This window comes from Psittacula echo, assembly GCF_963264785.1.
Source record: "Psittacula echo genome assembly, chromosome: 7".
NCBI lineage: Eukaryota > Metazoa > Chordata > Aves > Psittaciformes > Psittacidae > Psittacula > Psittacula echo.
In genome coordinates this window covers 55109002-55129596 of record NC_137740.1, presented here as the reverse complement: position 1 = coordinate 55129596, position 20595 = coordinate 55109002, and the positions used below count along the sequence as shown (strand labels likewise).

Below are 20595 nucleotides of genomic sequence, written 5' to 3'. Positions count from 1 at the left end.
TAAAAAATAATAGAAATCTATACATTCCACTTACACTTTCCTTTCTGAAGATTTTTAGGTGAAAGTCTACCTAGGGAACCCAGATAATATGTCTTTAAAGTGTCTTAGTTGTAAACAATTCAGCACTTCATGTACTTTACAGAGTGAGAAAAGCATGCGCTACCTTTTTGAAGTCTGAAGACAGGGCCACACTTTTAGTTTCAAGTTCCAAGTTATAGTCACAAGAAATTCCATAATTTAAAAAAAAATTTCCTTTTCAGCCCCCTTTTGCTGAAGCAAAATCTTTCCATGGAAAATCATTATTGCTGTTTTGTAGATTTGCATTTATCTTCTAAGATAGTTAAACCTCTTCTCAAAAGATTAAGGCAGTTATTATTCATTACAAATAGTAACATTTGTACATTTCAGACAAATCAGATTGTTCAGTGTATTTCATATTTAATGGAATTAATATAGTACCTTCAAAACCTGGTTACCTGTTAGGTGATATCTTTCCTGCTGCTTAGAGGAAGAAAATGCTAGAAGCAGCATACACTTGCTGTATTTTTAACACAGAGACTAAATAGTACCTGATTTAAGAGTGCATTCATCTATTTAGTTCCATTTTGCGGACCAAACTAAAGCCAACAAATGAACTGGGTAAACATAGAAGTGGATGTCCCAGTGGCAGAAAATGCATTCAAAAAATTCTCTTCAACCGAAGTGAATTATTCTCAGAATCAAAGACCTCTTATTCCTTTTTCATCTTTTGGTTATCATGTTATATTGAGTCCTGAGTAGTCTCCCTTCAACTTCTGATGGGAGTCAAGTTTCTCTTCTCATAGTTTTCTTACGTTTTATTTCCACTGCTAGTGCTGGATAAGCTATCCTTTGAAATATTTAAACCATAGTGAAAAGCAGAACTCAGTTTACATAATGACACCACTTCTTGAAGAAGCCCACCCTCTTCTGGAGTTTCATTTCCTTTCTTCCCCTCTTTTTCCCAGGGGACCAGAGTGGATGGATGTTGAGCAAGACTTGCTGGGTGCTGATCTTCTGAGGTATTGCTTAGTGTTTCGTTCTGCTTTGCATACCTACAGGAAGAATAGCCTGGTTTGAAACTTTCTAGAGAAGTAAACTGGGCACTTGATCGTACTGGAGGCAGGGATGTCATACTAGTGGTGTCCATCTTGTCAGTAATATAGGTTTTCTCATTACTTTCTTCTTCCAGCCTTGAGAGAGATTCTCTATGGCCACCAGAAAAAACTTGCTTCCTTGGTGATGGAGGGAGCTGCTTCCCATGGAGGACACTGTCATCCTGCCCAAGGTTCCACTCTGTTTGATCATTAGCACTGCTGCAGAGCAGAGTAAGGTTGCTCTCACTAGGTGCATTTGATTTGTTCTGAAAGAAAGAACATGTGTTTATAGTTAATGTCACAAGAAACGTCTCTACACTAACACTTTAGAAAAAAAAAATACAGTAAAGAATTTTGTGTGTTCCTAAATTATGATTTGGGTTCAATGTTACAAAACAACAATCCCAGAAACAATGTAAGACTAAGTGTGCTTACACTTCCTCACCAGAAAACTGTCTCTTATCCTAAGGATTGCCTTTTGTAAGAGAAAGGATTTCTGTCTCCCCTCTCCATTCAGTCTTTCCATAAGCAGTTTTGACAGTGAACAAAGACACACTTTGCTGGTTTGTACCCATAATATTAGACAGAGCTGGACTAAAACTAAAACCAGATGCCATTTCCTCTTCACTTCAGTAATTAATTATACCAACTTTCAATATTGAATTTTTGGGGCAAAATGAACAAAAATGGGTATTTTATTAATGTGACCCCTATGTGACACTCATGATAAAAAAAAAATTACAAGCTTTTTAAGCATTTGCATCAGAACTTGCTGTTCCAGTAACAAATCTTCTACTACAGGATCCCCTTCAGCAAAAAGGAATGTTGGACAGCTGATATGAGCAGGAATTCAAAACCACTAATGTTTATTTTGACTGACATCACAGAAGTGGCTTGGTTTTAAAGTTGTAGGCAAGCAGTTTGTTTACACTACATGTCCTATGCAGCTCTACCTAAAAAAAGATGGAGGAGGCCTCTTGGAAAGCTCTGGAGTACTACTATAGCTGTGTTTCAGGTGCTATTACCACATCACCATATTACTATGACTAGTTTAATGATACAAGGTGGAAATGGAAATAAATATATTCTAATCCACATTAAAAGACTAACACCAGCTCTGGGAATACCAGAGTCAACAGCTAAATATAATATTAAGTAAATTATTACATTAGTCACAGCTCTATATGTGGTTACTGTTACGTGGGGAAAACACTGATCCAAAATGACTTGATAAACTGACATGTGACCAGCCTCTTGGCTGGAACAGTAGTGCAGTGGCCAGTATGGGTGCACTGTTACATAGTCCTAGGAAGACAGATTAGCAATCCTAAGGGATATGCTACAGCGTCTAAACTGCATGTTAGTGATTCCACAAGTGCAGAATTCCACTATAAAGGGATTGGAACTGTTTTTCAAATGAAAGCAGAAGACTAACCGCAGTCTTGTAATCAATGTCATCCATTGACCTAAAGAAATCCAGGCTTTTTGCTCCTGAGAGCTTTCCTTGATCTGAACTGTGTGTGCTCAGCGTGTCCAGAATCTCCCCAAGCAAGTCCATTTCTCCTTGATGCTGAGGAGTTATTCCAGTTTCACCAGAATCATCACTATCATAAAAGTAAGCAGAAGCTTCTTCACTGTCTTCTGATGATAATCTGAAAACAAAAACTTTTCCATCAGCTAAGAACATAAAAGCCATTTTATTACACACACTTCTGAAAGTAAATAGGAGAAAGCATTCCAAAACTTTAGAAAGGGACCATAAACTCAGAATTTCTTTCTACTCAAGGGCTTCTTAACCATAGATACATGATATCGATGGAGATGCAGTTACCATTAGCTGGTTTTTCCCTCTCCTTGCTTTTCCCCAATCACTGCAACTACTATTTCAAGTCACCCTTAATATGATTTCCCAAATCTTCACTCCAAATTTTACAGTTATTCCAAAATTAGTTAATATTTTCCCTTGACTGCACCTTATATCTTGGTCAGTGTTGCTACACCTCTCCAGCTAACCTAGCCACATACTTTTGTGTAGTGGTGAGACTCTCACACTGCAAATCTTCTTCTGTTATATGACCAGATGTACTGGAGAATGCTTATTTTCAAGGACAGCTGATGGTTTTGTCTCTTATTTTCTCTGTCATTCATTGCAATACCCATACCTCTGACCCCCATGTTACTGCAGCCTTTCTCTATGTCTGTCTATCCAGAATACTACTACAAAGGGCATTTCCATGGCTCCCTGTCTTGATGATACCCTTAACACTTCAGTAGCTCACTCTTCCCTACTGCACCAAGGTCCTTCACAGTTTATATCCATTATTATCAAAAGTCATCTCCTGATTTCAATCAGAGAGTGCCTCAGTGCAGCCTAAACCTCAATTTATGATTTTCCTTTAATTTACAGAAGACATTGATAATTTGCAAGGCAAAAATTCTATTTCAGACCCTTCAGAAAACTTCCCATTGTCATGACCACAACACAAGACTTTAAGAATAGATTAGCTGAGGTCATATGCCCACCATATTGATGAATATTGTTTTGCTGCTTCTTTTGTGTATGGAGTCTTTTTATCTTGAATTTGTGAAGACTCAAGATTATGGCAAGCTCTTCTAGACACTATAAATAATGAAAAGATACAATAGCCTGTTCCTCTTTTTCAAAGCAGATTTAATCCTAAACCATTTGACATCATCTAGATCAGGAATCAAGCCTGGACAGGAGAAAGATGCATCACTTGAACTCAATTTTGCTGAATAACACTAGTTACCCTTTCTCCCATACATACACACACATCCAAAGAGGCTTCTTACTTGCTTATTCTCTCCATTTCATCATCTTCATCCAGGGCAAAATCCTGGTTACTGAGACGCTGATTGAAACAAGTCTGGAGGATAGAAAATTTGCTATAAATTTTGTTTATTTTTTCGATTTCAGCATTATTTATTTGGAGCCTAGCTGCTACTTTACTCATTAAGACTTCCTGAGCACTTTAGGAGGAAAACCACATATTGATCAAGTCTTCTAAAGGTTGTTATAACAGGATGTGAAGTCCTCAAGCGTCACCAATTAAAGAGGAAGAGAAGCATTTTTCTTCAGGGCCTATGGAGGGCCTTATTATTTATGCAAAGCCTGGAGTGCCTTATTACTTATGGAAAGCTTTGATTAGCAGAAGACTGGCTATTGGAGGAAAAGCATCACTCAACTTACTAGCTTATCACAAGAAGCACTATGGTTTACTACTTTCTGATAGAAATATTTGCCAAGTTTAGGTTATTGTGGCCTACTGAGCATGAGGAAAAATTGATTTTTGAAGTAGCAAACACGAAAGAAATCAGACGTGTCTTTACATAGCTATATTTATGTTAAGGTATTAAACAGAACTGCAGAATAAGTAGTATGCCAGCTCAAAAACTGTACACCAAGAATGCCTTTGTGCAGGATGATTCACTGTAAATTACAGTTAACTCAAAGTTAGTGTACGCTCAGAGCATCGCATGGAGAGCTTTTATAGAGTAGCTAGTGTGCTGTAAATTCACATACTACCATGCTGAGTACTCACTAACCTGTTATATCACATTATTTAGCAAACATAACCAGGCCAAAGGTTTCTAAAATACTTGGGAAAAAAAGTCTCTATCTTGACCAGAACATTAAAATCAGGTATTTCAGTCACTTGCGCTTCACAAATTGCTATCTTATGGTCCATGAATCTCTTCTACTTGTTTCAAAAACCTGCAAGGCTAACTATACAGGCAATGAATCCACTGAAGAGATTCCGAACCTTGGAAAACTGACCATAACTTAAAGACATATAGATAGAATTTGTGCAAAGGGAGAATAGTGTTACCTAACTTTGACGAAAATTACATGCAAGCAAAAGTAAGTGCTACTGCCCACATCTCATCATGTAGTTCACCAAATGCTTAAACCTGCAACAAGCCCCTGATGGGGAAGAAATATGGCCTTAATTTCAGACTACAAGGAGCTTGGAAATCTTGTACTGTGAGGATTTCAGTATGTCACATTATTACAGATGTTGGCAGTGTTCTACATGTACCAGGACCCTCTCTGTAATCCGCCTTCCCCCACCCATTATTGACAAGACTGTCACAATGTTCACTCTACAAACTGACACGTTCTTGTTCGACAAGAGAGGATTTAATTAAATCTGCAGGTTTTGATAACTCTTTTCATACAGGTTTTTGTCCACAAAGAAGAAACGTGTGGTTCTTAATGTGTTAAACCAAGTAGCAGGTGATAGGAAATGAGATAATTATTAGAGTATCAAAACTTCTGAAAGAACCCAAACTAAGTTTCATACCAAGCAAAAGTTACAGGGTGGAACACAGAAATGTTTGAGTTTCTGTGTTAGATAGTTAGATATAAAGAGCTAAATATTTCTAACTCTTTCCCAGTTTTCTGTGTTCTTTGTGTCATCCCCATCATATCACATCAATCATATCACAACTTGCAACTAAAGAGACAAATGATATTGATAAGTGGTTATCTTACTGATTACTGACACAACTACAGTCACTGCTTCAGTTTAAAAGTTGCTGCTTTAAGTATTCATCTTCACTGGGGCAATTAAAATACTTAATTTCTATAACTCTGGTAATTCACTACTTCCACAAGAAAATTCTGACTCAATATTCATTGTAATTAAAGCTTTAATCCTGGGACTGATTCTTGGAAGACATTCTATCTATGTCTCGCTTTCTTGGAATTTGCATCAGCATTAGATGCTGCCATCACATTTACTTCTACTAACACAAACACAAGATTTTGAAAGAAAGAAGGTTTGAAAATGTTGAGAAATTTCAGAAAACAAAACCAAGCTGGCGCTTGTTCATCTGTAATGGCTTAACTCTGCCAATAGAATAAATCCCACAAGATAACCCTAACTTATTTGTCAAAATAATAAAGAATGTTTCAAAAAGCAGAGATGGCAAGTTTCAAAAAATAAAATGAAAACAAGAAATAATGAAAAAAAAGAGGAAAGATTGTGTCTTTGAGAAACAGGAACTGAATAAAATTAATTAGAATCTGCAAACACCACAGGCACAGCAGTGGCCCCTCAGAACATCTCCAAACAGTATTATGCAAGTGTGTTAGTGAAAGCAAGAACATCATAGAAAGGAGCCCAGGAGAGCTTGTATTGATAAAAAAAACCAATACCTTCTAGATCCTGATGGTCAGACTCTCTCTTTGAAAAAAAATGTTTGTTACCAATTTAAATGTTTCAGGGTACAAAATTGCCCAGGAAGACTTTCAAGAACTAAAACAAATAAAATGGGATTTACATAGAAAGAAAAACAAAAAGGAAAAAGGGGAGGAAAGGAAAATATGTGGCTGTAAATAACAACATTCTCCAGAGTTTACAGCTCTGTGAGCTAGCCATGGAGACAACAAGCAACACATGTTTTTAAATAGGTGACTTTCCTCCAGGAGCTGTAATAAAAATGACTGCAAGGGAGGGGGATGTCCAGACTTACTTTGCAAAGAAAGAAAATGAAAGAAAGAAACGCTTAATAAATTCCAAAAGGAGAACATAAATCTTTTTCAATGCTCCACTAGGCAAAGTGACATAGTATGTGCACCTGCAAAAGCTGTCAAAGTCATTTAAGAAGTCCTTCCGTTACTGACGTACCCTGCTGTTTGCAGTTATTTAAGCTTTTAATTTCTGTCTTTTCTGCATTTTGAAGTGTGTAACCTTTTTTATACCTTTTTATAAAAAAAGGACAGACTTCTGTTTCCTTCCTGATCAGTATTCTAATAGCAACCAGACCATTTAAATTTATTACCACAAGAAATGATATGGCAACACTCCTTTCTTGCTGCTCCAGAACTTTATAAAGACTTAATAGACTGCTGTCATGGTTTTTTCTGTAAAACGAAGCAACAAACTTCTTTAAAGTACTCAATTGGTTTGCTTCTTCCAACTAGTTTTGCTTACATAATGAATGTATTATTTAATGTATCTACATCAAAACACCAACAGAGATTCAACTATTGCTGTATCAAAATTCGCTCATCTTCAGGTACACTGCACTGCAAGAACCCATCTCTCACTTTGCTAAGAATGTGAAGAGAGTTCAACATACATAAGCAAGCATAAAGACAAGTGCATGTTCGCCATAAGCCACTGTTGAACCATCAAGCCTGTACATAAAGTACAGCAAAGAACAACTGCAGCTGGCATGAGGCTACGTATTATTATAGTATACGTTGTACACATCCTCTTTGGTTTCTGCTCCACTTTGAAAATCCCATTCTGTAAATGGTCTGCTAACTATATAGTTGTGACAAATGCTGATCAGTGAAACTAAGAAAAGAAGGCATAAATACGGGTGGAAACAAAGAAAGTGAGAAAACTGTTCTCTTCTGCTTGCTGGTAGCCTTATAAAACGTACTACTTCAAAACAAAAATGTAGACAAAATACACAAATGCTAAAGGATTTAAATGTAAGGTGGTTACATTCTTGATTGGGCATGAAAGTCAATCTTTAAAATGTCAACTTTTTATTTAATGCTAGACCTTTCAGAAGCACAGCTTTCTTGAATGAGTGCTTATTGATCAATACTGAGGCAGGAAGTTTAACAAGGCTGCTGTTATTAATTGTCCTCAGAGTGAGAAACAAATAATCTTTTGATAAATGGCAGCACACACATAATTTCACATTTACTGGCTACTCAATACATCAACACGTATAAAGTTTCAAGAAAAGAAAAATATCTACTATGGTTTACATCTGTGAAGTACTGTTTCCTCTTTCTTAAAAATTTAAAGATTATTTATTCAGTATGAGAAAGCAAAATACATACAAATCTACTGTTACTTAAGATTCAGTATTTTATTTTACAAATCCTTCTCTACAACTCAATCACAGACATAAGTATGGCTTCACCTCCAGTAGGGAAGCAAAAGATCTTTCAATCACACTTTATAGTTAAGCACAACCCATTGCCTTCCTTTCTGGTTAGACCTAAAGCAATGGATAATGAAATCACAGGACAATGAAATCAAAGGAAAGTATTTCACATTACACTCCACTAAGTGTAAGAGCTGAAACTGATGGGATAATAAGGAAAGAAGAGATATGAAAAAGTAGTAGTTTCTAAACTTTCTCTTCTTCAATGTCCTTCTTTTCCTGGGACATGGTACCAAGAAACACAAGTTTAAATAGTGCCACAGGTACCTATTAGCTACGTGAACACCAGACCAGGATAGATGCAAGCAATAATTCTAGATTAATTTCTAGAAGAAATCCCTTCAAAGAAATTACTTGTGTGGTTTGAGTCACAGAAAGTAACACCAAGTGATGATGCCTCACACAAATAACACTCTGGTATCAGAAAACTTGTCCTGGATATAAATGAAACAGATATTATGTAGGGTGCCATATTTGCCATTATTATTATTATTACTACTACAACAACACAGGACTAATGGATAATTTAAAAACTATTATGTTGAATGAAAAAAAACCCTTCATCCTTCCTAGGACAGAAACGTTCTCTGCTTTAACAGAACCAGACATATAGATGATGTATTTGAAAGAACATGAAGTGGTTGGAAACATCCACAGCCGTATGCCATGAGACAAGTGTCATCAATTCTGAGAACGTGTTAATTAAAATCATAGGGAAACAGAGAAAACAAGTCGGCCCCCACTGATAGAAAGAAATCCTTTTCTGTGAGAATAAAGAGCCTGTAATAGCAGGAAATCCACAAAAATCTCTTTAGACACATAGACAACCAGAAATGTGTAGGAAAGAGTACAGACACAGTACTCAGAAAGGAGAAGCAAGCTGTACTGCAACAGAGATTTCCACTGACTTCTATAATGTTAAAGGAAACATTAATATCCATGCCAAGGTGGGATTTATTGTAAGGAAGGATAATAGACTTTTGAGATACTTAGTCATGGATAGCATATTATTATTTACATTCTAAATTACTCTGGTGAAAAATTAACAAACTCCAAGCTTCCTACCTTTTATGCATGCTATACACCTGAATAGAGACAATATCTGAGAATTTTGCAACACTGCTTTTGATTGTTAAGGACTAATTATGCTTCTGCAAATATTTTTTCAGAAATTTTTATGTTTTTCTCCAAAACCCAAACAAACCCCCATTTTCTAAGAAGAATTACAAACTGTTTTCCCTTAGGACGCCTGCACCATCTCCTGGCCCTCTAAATCAGATCAAGGCCCCATGCTGCCCGCAGTCAGGTATCACTTCCAAATAGCCAGATCTCGCTCATTCTCAGTGGCACAGAGGCTATTCTTAGCAAAAAAGGCCATTTTAAGCTGACACACTGTGGCACCATGCCACACATCATTCTAGCTGCAGAGAATGCATGAGCTGAAGGCAGCCTGGCTTCACTTTAATTGGCAACAAGCACAAGCGTTAGTCTTTTAAAACAGGATGCAGAGATTTTCAGTGCCATTTGCAACAACTGAAGTGAGCAGCTTTTTCTAAACAAGTATTCTCTATGGAATTTTTTGTGGATGATTTTAAGAATCAGATTCATCAGGCAGAACGTCCAATTACAATAACTAAGAAAAATATCACTTATTTTCCCTTTCTGATGGTTATCAGTGCCTTAAGTTTATTCAATGATTAGAGGGAAGGGAAATCACAGAATGGAGAGAGAAGCAAGAAGATAAGGGCGATCGTGTGTCAGAAAAGTAAATCTGATCCATGTCTATGCACAAAGGCAGAAAAGAGAATGTTGTTTTGACATAACAGCAAAGTCAAGAGACCTGGAAGTAACTCCGTTGCACAGTGTTTAACTTCAGTGAACTGAACAACTGTAAACACAGTTCATCTGCCTGGAACATGCTACCTGTTTGATACAATTCTTAAAAAGGTAAAACAGAGACTGCTGGTTAAATTGATCTTTTGATTCAAATGTGCGCTGTATCATTAGATTAGAACTATCACATGTAAAATCACTGCTAGAAGTGTTGTTTGCAGCTCACATGTGACTTTTTCCAAGAAAAACTTACCAAAACCCCTGGAGTTAAAATGCATGATGTGGACGTATCCTACATATAAAAACCATATACCTCCAGACTTCAAGATTCTCTACACAGTGCTAATGAACCTGGCTGGCACTCAGATTTAGATGCTACTCACTAATTTCAGATATTTTAGGGCCTAAATTACACAATAAACAGCAGGAGAGATGCATCATCAGAATGCAATGTAGATTCTAGGTGGGCTGAGCGCCCTTTGATCATGCCCCTCTCTCTCCACTTACTACAGAAAGAGCCTGAAGCAGCACTGCTGCTAACTTCAGCATTTCAGTACCATCTAAAACTGGGTTGCATCTGGGCTTTCACATTCAGAGACACCAAGATCCTTGAAGTAATGGCTTTTCCTGTTTCTTCTTCTTCTGCCTCCTTTTGCTTCCAGCAAACCTTTATTCTTTAATTAAAAGTCTTTAACTTTCAAGCCAGAAGGCAAAGGCAACATGGAAGCTGGAATACAGGTCCCAACCACTTGCTTACGTTTCTTCTGGCTCCCTGTTTTGGCTAGGTGGAGCCAAAACACGACCCATGGAAGATAGAAGATACACAGCAAATTAAAGCAGAGCATACCACTGCTACATTAGATGTCAAGAAATTCTCCTGTTAAAAAAAAAACTAATCCAGTTATTTCAATGAACTACTAAGGACAGAAAGGTTCATCCAGTTTTGAAGGTGCTTTGTGAAATAGCCTTTTTTTTTCTGATCCTTAGAACAAAGAAACCTTGGTAGGTTACCCTCAGAAAGGCTGCCTTTCTATTTGTTAGGAACTAAAATAGGTGACAATAATAGCCAGAAATAGCATCTGGAAACTTTTTGCTTGTCTAAGTGTCTCTCTCAGCAGGATAAATAAGAGGTAGATGACTTTGTCCTGAATATCCAAGCATTCCATGAAATGCCCAAAGGGTAACAAAAAATTCCAGAGTGATTTCCTCACCAGCACCCTATCATGTTTTTTTTTTTAAAAAAATTGGTGTCATGGTAATTAGTGGAGAGATTTCTCAAGTGTTGCCTACCACAAAACTTAAAAGAGGAAGGGGCAGCCACAAGGTTTATGCTAGATTACAGGTGCAGAGCAAACAACAGAAGTCTTCTGAAGAGACTTGCAAAAGTCCCTCACTTAAAACCGTGGTGAGAAGAGATCAGGCAGAGAAGGAGAGCTCACCTAAAACCACACTGAATTAAAACAAATCAAACAAGCTTTACAAACTTACACCGCATCTTTTTTCTTCAATTGTGTTCACTGACTAAATTCAAATCAGTCACTGTCACTGTTTAGAGGCTGTATCTCCTATCGAGGGGGGAGGGAGAAGGTTTGAGTCATCTTGTAATTATACCTCTCCTTAGAAGCATATATTAAACTCATAGAATAGTTAGCGTTGGAAAGGACCTTAAGATCATCTAGTTCCAACCCCCCTGCCATGGGCAGGGACACCTCACACTTAACCATGCCACCCAAGGCTATGTCCAACCTGGCCTTGAACACTGCCAGGGATGGAGCATTCACAACCTCCTTGGGCAACCCATTCCAGTGCCTCACCACCCTCTCAGTAAAGAATTTCTTCCTTATATCCAATCTAAACTTCCACTTTTTTAAGTTTTTATCCGTTGCCCCTTGTCCTGTCACTACAGTCCCTAATGAACAGTCCATCCCCAGCATCCCTATGTTCCTGAAGTATTATGCATGCTACCTGAAAACATCTAAATGTTTAAATTGCATAAAATCCAGACGATCTTTCCATTAAAAAAGAAGAAAAAAGAAAGGAAGTACTGCTTAATTTCTAAGAGGGGTTCTGTTGTAAAAAGCAAGGCAAAGGACGCATGTGTGCCCGTACTACTTTGGAAAGGTATCAGAGCCACGAGAGGGCACTCTCGTAATCTACAATTTGAATTTTTCCTGCCTAGCTTTTTCATTTTTAATTAAAAGGAAGTCTGACTGCTTTGCGGAATGAAGAGATCTTACTTGACACACCAAGACAAAAGATTTTTCTCCAAATTAAAGGAAGCTAATGTAATCTACAATATTTTCAAATGATAACACATTATCTAAAGAAACAGAATTTTCTAATAAACCAAAGCTTACTTCAAACCTACATTTTAAAGAAACAAAGCATGATTCATATTAGAAACTACCTCTTGCTGTTTATGACATCTGTCAATTTGTAATATTTTAGGCAGTGAGAGTACCTCCAGCTATATAACCAGTATTATCTGTGGATGCTAGGCATAGATGTGATCTTAAACACATTATCTGAATCCAAATACAGGTAAATGCCCTTAATCAGAGTTTTTATGTTTCTGAAGGTATTGTGGAGTTGTCTGTGGGTTTGGTTTTTGTTTGTTTGTTTCGTTTGTTTATTTTGTGGTGTTTTTGTTAAAGGGGTTCCAGTCACAGAATATGTATATCTAAGACTGCAGTATCACAAGAATTCCCTCTCCTCTCATCTTCCCAGAAAAAAGTGTCTTCAGAATAGCCCACTCTCACCACTTTTTTTCAGGTTAGGAGGGTAATCAGTTACTCGACACCTTTTGTAGCTAATAATTATGTCATTCATTTTACTGGCCATTGCAGGGGTATTGATAAATCGGACACTCCTGAAGGTAAGGTTATTCTGAACACATCCTCCTGCCTGACACTTGCTATCTTTGTTGAACAGAAGCCACGTATACCTACTGCCAGCTGAATTATATATTGTCTAGTTACTAGGATACACTTCAGTAAAAGTTTAAGAGCTGTATTTGAAAGAAGCTTTCAAAACCAGAATAAATATGGTAATTCTCTTCTGTTTGAAAATATCAAGAAAAAAGTTTAGTCTAACTTGGCTTTCATTTACTTATGCAAGTGTTTCTAAAACATTCTTAGGCACTGTATTTAGAACCTGCCTAGTCATGGGAAGTAGTTCACTTGGTTTCTTCTATATACAAACATTTAAAGCACTGCTGACACATAGGGATTCCTGGTAAGTCCACACTTCGAAACCAAACCCTGTTTCCATTACAGCTGCAAGGTAGTGCATACCTAAAGGTACAGGTATTACACATATTTCCTTAGAGACAAGGGGGCATTGCTGTCTAACTAATTATAAACTGAACTGGTAGTTCTTATTTAGTATTCTGCAAATCTTCAAGAATGTTTCACTAGCCACTGAATACATTAGGACTATTGACATCCTGAAATTCTCCATTTTTTATAAGCTACCCTATCACCTGATATAACAGTAAAATCACAAAGGTCATATTCATGAAGTCGAACAGATCTTCCTGGAATTCTATCCAGACCTATAATAAACATGCTTACTTTTTAATAATACATTAAATAAGAACAATTTTATAGAGTCCTCACTACATCTAGGCCTCTGTCTACCAAGAAATCTGCATCACCTGGGAGCTTATAATGAAATAGCATTAAAATAGATTAGGCAAAAACTGAACGTGCAGTAGTCTAATACGTGCACTGCTGTACCCTTCTCATCAATAGTTAAATGAAGTCAGCTATATCGTTGGCAAGATACCGCGAGAAGAGCTGAAGCAATCTCATCCTTGCATTAATTTTCATTTAAAAAATTTTAGCTGCTAATTCACCTAATTAATGTAGGAGAGATGTATTATTATATCTAGGCATGAAACAGTTAACAGCAGTGCACATGCCAAGGTTTTAATAAGGCTTAACAATAAAAAGCTTCAGTCCTCCACTTTCGCTAGATTTTGTGTTGTGGTTTTCCCTTGCTTAGGGCAATCCATCTGTTAATGTTGACTTGCAATACAGTTAAGCTCACACCAGTATAAAAAGCCTAGAACAGCTAACCTAAGCAAGAGTAAGCTCAAATGAATATTACGGAGATAGAACAATTCATCTTAGGCAAAGATTAATTGTGTGTGCGCACATGTGCAGGCACACAGGCACGTATGATGGCACTCCTGTTTATTTCTTTTCTTTAGGAAAGACTTTCGAAACGAAAATGATAGGAGGGCTAGCTGATCGCTACAGTTTGCAGTAACACAATTATTTACCCTCTGATTAGGCCTTGACAGCTATTTTACACGCTATAAATTGTTCTGATTTACTGTTAATTTTTTAAAAGTCTATTGCCAATCCGGAGAAAAAAAAAAAGAAAATACAATAAACCCTCTATGACAGCAGTGATAAAGCTTAGTAAATATTCATTGTAAAAAATGGCTCTGCACTGTGACCACTGCTGGTATTCTCCCTGGGCCAAACTGGCCTTGTTTTCAATAAAACCAGAGAAGTATCCTTTCCCTTGAGCCCTGTTAGGCTGAGGCTGCAGTTGGAACTGTCATCTTCACACAAAAGCAAAGGGGCTGGGTTTTACAAACGCAAAGCCTAATTGGGAGATCTTCATGGCTGTACCCTTGACATTTATTAAGGCCTCATCAACAAAACAGGAAATAACCGTACTAATTAGCAGACCCACAAATAAACTGCTATTTGTTGGAGTAAAAGCAGATTCACTTCCTATTGTAAAGGAAACATCCTCCCAGACCCCAAAATCCTATTATGAATCAATTATTAAAATAATCTTTTACAGTGAAACAAAATTTCATACCACACAATGTTTTGAAGTAAATGTTTTACTGCATCTCGGTAACTATTAGTATTTATGGTTGTTTCTAAGAAGTAAAGAATGAAAAGCTTAACGCCTGCATATAACATGACAAAATATTATACCAAATTCTTTATATTTACAAGTTTCTAAATGTTTCAGTATGGAAGAGAATAGCAATAAAGTGCAGAGGTGGCCCTTGTTTGGAAGCAAGATGATCATTAAAAGCAATCTCTTTCATTTGTTTTTGTTTACATTTTGGGGTAAATTCAAATACACTGATATTGCAATTTACTTTCTCATCCTTACCTTAAATATACACCAAAATGCACAAACTGCACATTAGCACTATCCTTATACTGTTATAGACACTCACGGGCACCATTATTAGAAATCTAGGTGGAGAGGTTCATTTGCAGGATAAAGAGTTACAGAAAAAAGGATTAAACCTGACAACAGCAGCTACCTGTGAAATTCACTTCTAAATGGCAGATTCAGTACTAGAGCAGTCTCTCTCATACACATGCACTTGTGAATTCAAATATATATTTTTATTTGGATGCCAAGTTTAATATCACCACTTATTTGTAAAGAACTTACATTTATGTTACCCTATTCAAATACTTAACAAGAACAAAAAAAAACCCCAAGAGCAGCAATAGTAGACTTTCTTTTTAGAAACATTTTGGTTTCTTTGCTTTTGGGAAGCAGGAAGAAGTGGGAATAGGATGAGTGAGAGGTGAAGGAGACTATGTGAGAGCAGATTTCTTGGGAAGTGATCACTATTTGCTCCTTCCTGCTCAATGGGCTCATGTGACATTTGGAACAAGAGCTGGGGAGAACACACAGGACCTTCAACAGGGCAAAATTGCAGGGCTATTAGCTACAAGCTTTGTTAGTAAATAAACCCAATATATGTATACATGTACATAAACACGCGTGTGTATATGTATATATGAAAACAAAACTATGGACTGATATGCACTCCTGTCTTGTTTTCAAAACTAAAAGATGACTGGGAGAAACAGCAACAATGATATTAAAGGATTTAGCCATATACAGCTGTATAACCACAAAAGCATGCAGAAGTGAAATTGTTCTGTCCAAACGCAGGCCTTCAAAAGAAATATTAAATTGTACCAAGGTAAATTATATTCCTTCACATCCCTGGACTTCTGTACCTAACAGTATGCAGCACTACCATATCAGTAAATTATTGCAGATTTCGCTAATAAAAGCAGACTCTAAAAATTCACTGACTACAAGGATACATTTGTGTTACATATTTACACAGATACATACAATTGTAAGCTCACCTACACTAATCTGTGATTGTTGGCTTATAAATCATTAAAAGCTTTTTAGTATATCACACAATCAAATTATTTGGGTGGGGGAAAGTTGCTATGTATTAAGAAGACAATTACCTATTAGCAACAAACATTTGAAGAACTATTCATGTTATTAACATTCGAGCTCTGTACTCATACGTTTAGATTTGTGTATCTCTCTTCTGATACTCAATGAAGAAAATCTACTGTACACAAATTCTCAAAAGAATCCTAGCACTACAGCTCCCGTACATAAAAGTACGGATATAAAAGTATACTGAGGGCACATAGTTTCAATCATGAAAAAAAGTACAAAGTGAAACCTACCTAAATAATCAAAGCAGGAAGTCTAGTCTTCGTATTATAAATAACCCTACTAAAAATAATGACCTAATACTAATGTACAATTTTAACATAATTTAGCAATAAACTGCAACAATTTCACATTAAATTTTCACACTTGTTATGGATAAAAACTGATTAAAAATCAAATTGATTAAATAGACAATTCAGATTTTTATCATTGCAATATCTCAAGTATAAAACAAAATTTTATTAGATCCACTGTACTGAATTTCTATACTTAATTCCCATACGAAGAAGACACATGCATTAAAAATCCATGTATAAACATTAATTATATGTATTAAAAACATGCAATAACAATATAAAATATACACCCACACATTAAAATATGTACATATGCAGGCATTTATTCCCAGAAAAATGTGTTACAAAAAATTATTTTATGAAATTAAACTGTCAACATGAATCCAAAGATATGAAAACACTTGCCAAAGTTGAGATGCTACACCTGTTACTTCAAATCAAGACTAGAAAGGTTCACAGAACAAGAGGACAAGAGATTGGCACTGAAATATCTAGCTGATTTATTAATAAAATAATAAATCATAACTAGCTAAGTAAGGATAAAGGCCATATGACTGCCAAATCAATTTATTATAAATACAAAATGAATGTGCCCCACTATAAGAAACAAAAAAAAGATAGCATAACACAGATCTATGAATAGACCAGAATGTATTGTCTGTGAGAAGCTTTTATCAAAAACAGCATTTAAGAGTCAAATCTCTTACACATCTCCCGAGCTTTCCCCTCTCAACAGGGATAAAATATGAATAGCATTTTTCCTCCATTCAGCAGTATAGGAGTATTTCTATAAAGTCTGTTAATCACTATCCAAGCACAGACAGTAAAATAACCTTAAACAGATTCACTGCTGAATTAGTATTAAGTGGCAAAAATCTTCCTCATACATATATGTGGATAAGAACAGGAGTTTCAGGTGCCTTACCTGTGCCAGTCTTCGTTTTTCAGAGTTTGCTCTTTTCTCACAATGCAATGTGTAGACAGGAGTAGTCCGTACTGCCCCAGCACTGCAAGTTCCATACTCTTCCTCACTCTCCTATGCAACAAAACAGCTTTAAATTCCTTTATTTATAATCATTATCTGCAAAGTACCCTCCATATTATGCATGCAGAATGCATCCAAATTATCTTGCCACAATCTATTACTGTCATGAAAATACCATCTGTAGGAAGAAAATCAAATTTTGCTTTTCAAGAAGCTGAATTATCAACATTGTCATTTAAAATATGAATTGTTCAAATGTCTAGGAAATATTTTTGAAAGTTTTCTTAAAATAGCATAAGATACATCTAAAACCCAGATCATTCTTCCTGTAGAAAAATCTCATGTGGAAACAAAATTTTCAATAGGAAAAGCAGCCGTAAAATGCCTAAAACCCATCTTTTCTGATATTTTTGCAAGGCTGCTTTTCCACAAATTAATCCTTCATTTTTAAACACTGCCATTGTTCACCTATCTTATAGAACCAAAAAGAACAACTACACTTTCTGAAATACATTGCACTGTAAGACGCTCCCCTCTCAAATTCTCAGCTTGAAGCAAAGGCTTCGATTGTGATATCAAAGCAATCAACTTTATGAAAACATACATCCTGTTAATGTATCTTTGAAGACCTCTGTTGTTCCATGATAAAATATGCAAACAATAAAGAGATTATTCAGTGGATGCATAGAATGACAGATAGTTGCCAGAGGGCTCGTTATGAAAAATGTATTGTTGAACAAAGGGCTAAGCATATTTCAAAAGTCATTAAAAACACAAATCTCATGTGATTTGTAAAGTATAAGCTTCAAACTGATACAGGAATCAATGTGAGAAAGTAAAAAGTATACTACCTACCTTGTGTTTTAACTTACTCTTCACTTCTTTTATTCCTTGCCTTGCCTGATATTTTGCCTAGAAAAATAAATGGACTTAAGTAGCTCTGCAAAAGGCTGGCTGTAGCCATGGAACATGCTTTATAATGCCATACTAATTTTACTGTTTTTTTTACACAATACCTGATGATATAAAGAAGGGCAATAACCTTTATCACAAATTTCATACATGTATTGTCAGTATATTTTTTATATTTATGCCTTGCCTGTATATTAAGGATTTTTCTCCAGTACATGCACCCCAATGCTGTGAAAACACACATACTCAAAAATTCTCCAATATTACTAAGGTCAAGCTAAAAGCGGTCATGTACTCCTTTATTTGAAATTGTCCTTTAAATTTAAAGGGGTATTTAGCAGTAAGGCATGCAAGATTTTTAAGATGACTGTTACGATGTTCCAGTCTGGCAACTTGCAGGGCAACATCAATCTTAAGAGAAATGATTTCTTATGCAGATGGAGATTTTGCCCAGTGTTGCTGAACAGTGTAGTGCTGCTACTTAGGGGAGAATTCTGTGTGTATTAAAATAGGCAGCCAAGGATCACTGTTGCATAGAAAACAGCCGAGAATAAAGAAATGAATTATCAGTACAGAATATTGCGTACTTACATTTAAAAACATTGAAAAAACAAGGAGAGAGAAGGGGTAGGGAAAAAAAAAGAAAAAGGGGGGTGGGGTGGGGCAAAGCACCAAAGCCCCTAACCCTAACAGAAGAAAAAGGTATCTTTGTTATATGAGTACAGGAAAAAACTATGAAAGTCTGCAAGGTTGTCTTGAAAACAAGACTTTAAAAAATATATTTAAGGGCATAAATATGTGGAAGCCACCTATTTTTTCTGTGTGTTTCTGTACATAGGATTTCAGAAAAAGAAAATCATTTTCTCGAATCAAGAGGTCAGAGAGTCTTTTTGATCCTTAAATCATACATCTATAAGCTCAATAACAGCACAATGGGGTGCCATGTAGCAGATGCTAACCTGAGAGACAATTTAAACTTTCCAGATCATGCTCACAGCATTTGGATGAATTTTGGAGTGCTTTGCTCTAACTGAGGAACGGTACCAAACACATTACTCAAGGCTACCAATCAGTTATCTAGCAATTAAGAAATGCCTATTTCATTTCTCTAGTAGAAGGCACTACAAAGGGCAACAGCATAAGAACCTAAATGGAGTATAAATTTGAATACCTTATATACATAGATCCTTACAAAAATTACCAATGTTTCCTGGCATACACAGAAGTTCACTCTGAAGAGCCTTTATTGTTAAGGACATAATTATCAAAATTGAAGGCTGGGAGAAGACCATACAACCACAGTCTAACCTAGTGCAAATTGAAAAAGAATAATTTGCAGATAACCTGTTAATGAACCATTTTTTAAATTATAAATGAATCCATGAATATGAAGCACATTTAATTTATTTACCTGTTTTTCTCCATGACTGCTGTGTTTTTCAACTGATGTAAAATTAAAAATTCTGTTTGAAAAGTTTACTTAAAATACACTTGCTCAGATTGATGTACTGATTGATTCAGGGCTACTTATTATGCATCCAACTAGTGAAACATTTTGAAAAGCAAAAAGGAAGCCAAAAGTCTTTTCCCATATACTAAAAATGCAACCTTAAAATACTTCCCACTTCATTTGACACTACTGCCGTTTTCCTATACCGCATAGTACCATATAATGTCACATGCTTTATTGGTTAGACAGTCTTTGAAACCAAGATCTTTTAAGCTCAAAAGTATAAGCATTAAATCCAGCTAAAAATGAGTATGCTAGTATCATCTTTAAAAGAGAGATGATAGAAGAGACTTGCTGCACATATTACCGATGCTTTACCACATCTTTTCAATAGTGCAGCACTTTGAGCCAAAGTGAAATTGCATCTGTGTAAGCCAGGACTCCATTTGTCCAGCACAAACTGTATGTCTTCTGAGCAGAGATCTCTACATCATGTTAACACTATAGACTATGTAACTATATACGATAACACTGTATTTATATTACATATAAATGTAATATTTACAAAATGTTTTTTACACTCACGTTAATGCCTGTGCTGTGTTACAGGACTTTAGTGTAAATGAGAATTTCTATTTTCAGAGTCCATATTTCAATCATATTGTCACTAGGTTAGGAAGAATTTACAGCTGTATATCAAATATCTAACTGATTTTCAAATAAGCTTCTAGCATATATTATAATTGAAACAAAAACAGCACCCTGATGCTCTGAAAATCTCTGTTGTTGCATACAATCTATCTGGGA

The 20595-nt window shown here is 36.0% G+C and overlaps 1 protein-coding gene across 1 annotated transcript in view; it reads right to left on the bottom strand.

Moving 5' to 3' along the window:
• Positions 1–318: 318 nt before the first annotated feature.
• DENND1B (DENN domain containing 1B) overlaps positions 319–20595 on the bottom strand; it is a 157037-nt gene continuing 136760 nt past the window's right edge. Inside the window, exons 19-23 of the mRNA XM_080624123.1 lie at positions 18282–18338; positions 17367–17477; positions 3930–4003; positions 2551–2767; positions 319–1381 (exon numbers count right to left, since the gene is read on the bottom strand). Of these exons, the coding sequence (XP_080480249.1) occupies positions 830–1381; positions 2551–2767; positions 3930–4003; positions 17367–17477; positions 18282–18338 (1011 nt within the window). The 3' untranslated portion in view covers positions 319–829. The remainder of the gene's footprint in view (positions 1382–2550; positions 2768–3929; positions 4004–17366; positions 17478–18281; positions 18339–20595) is intronic.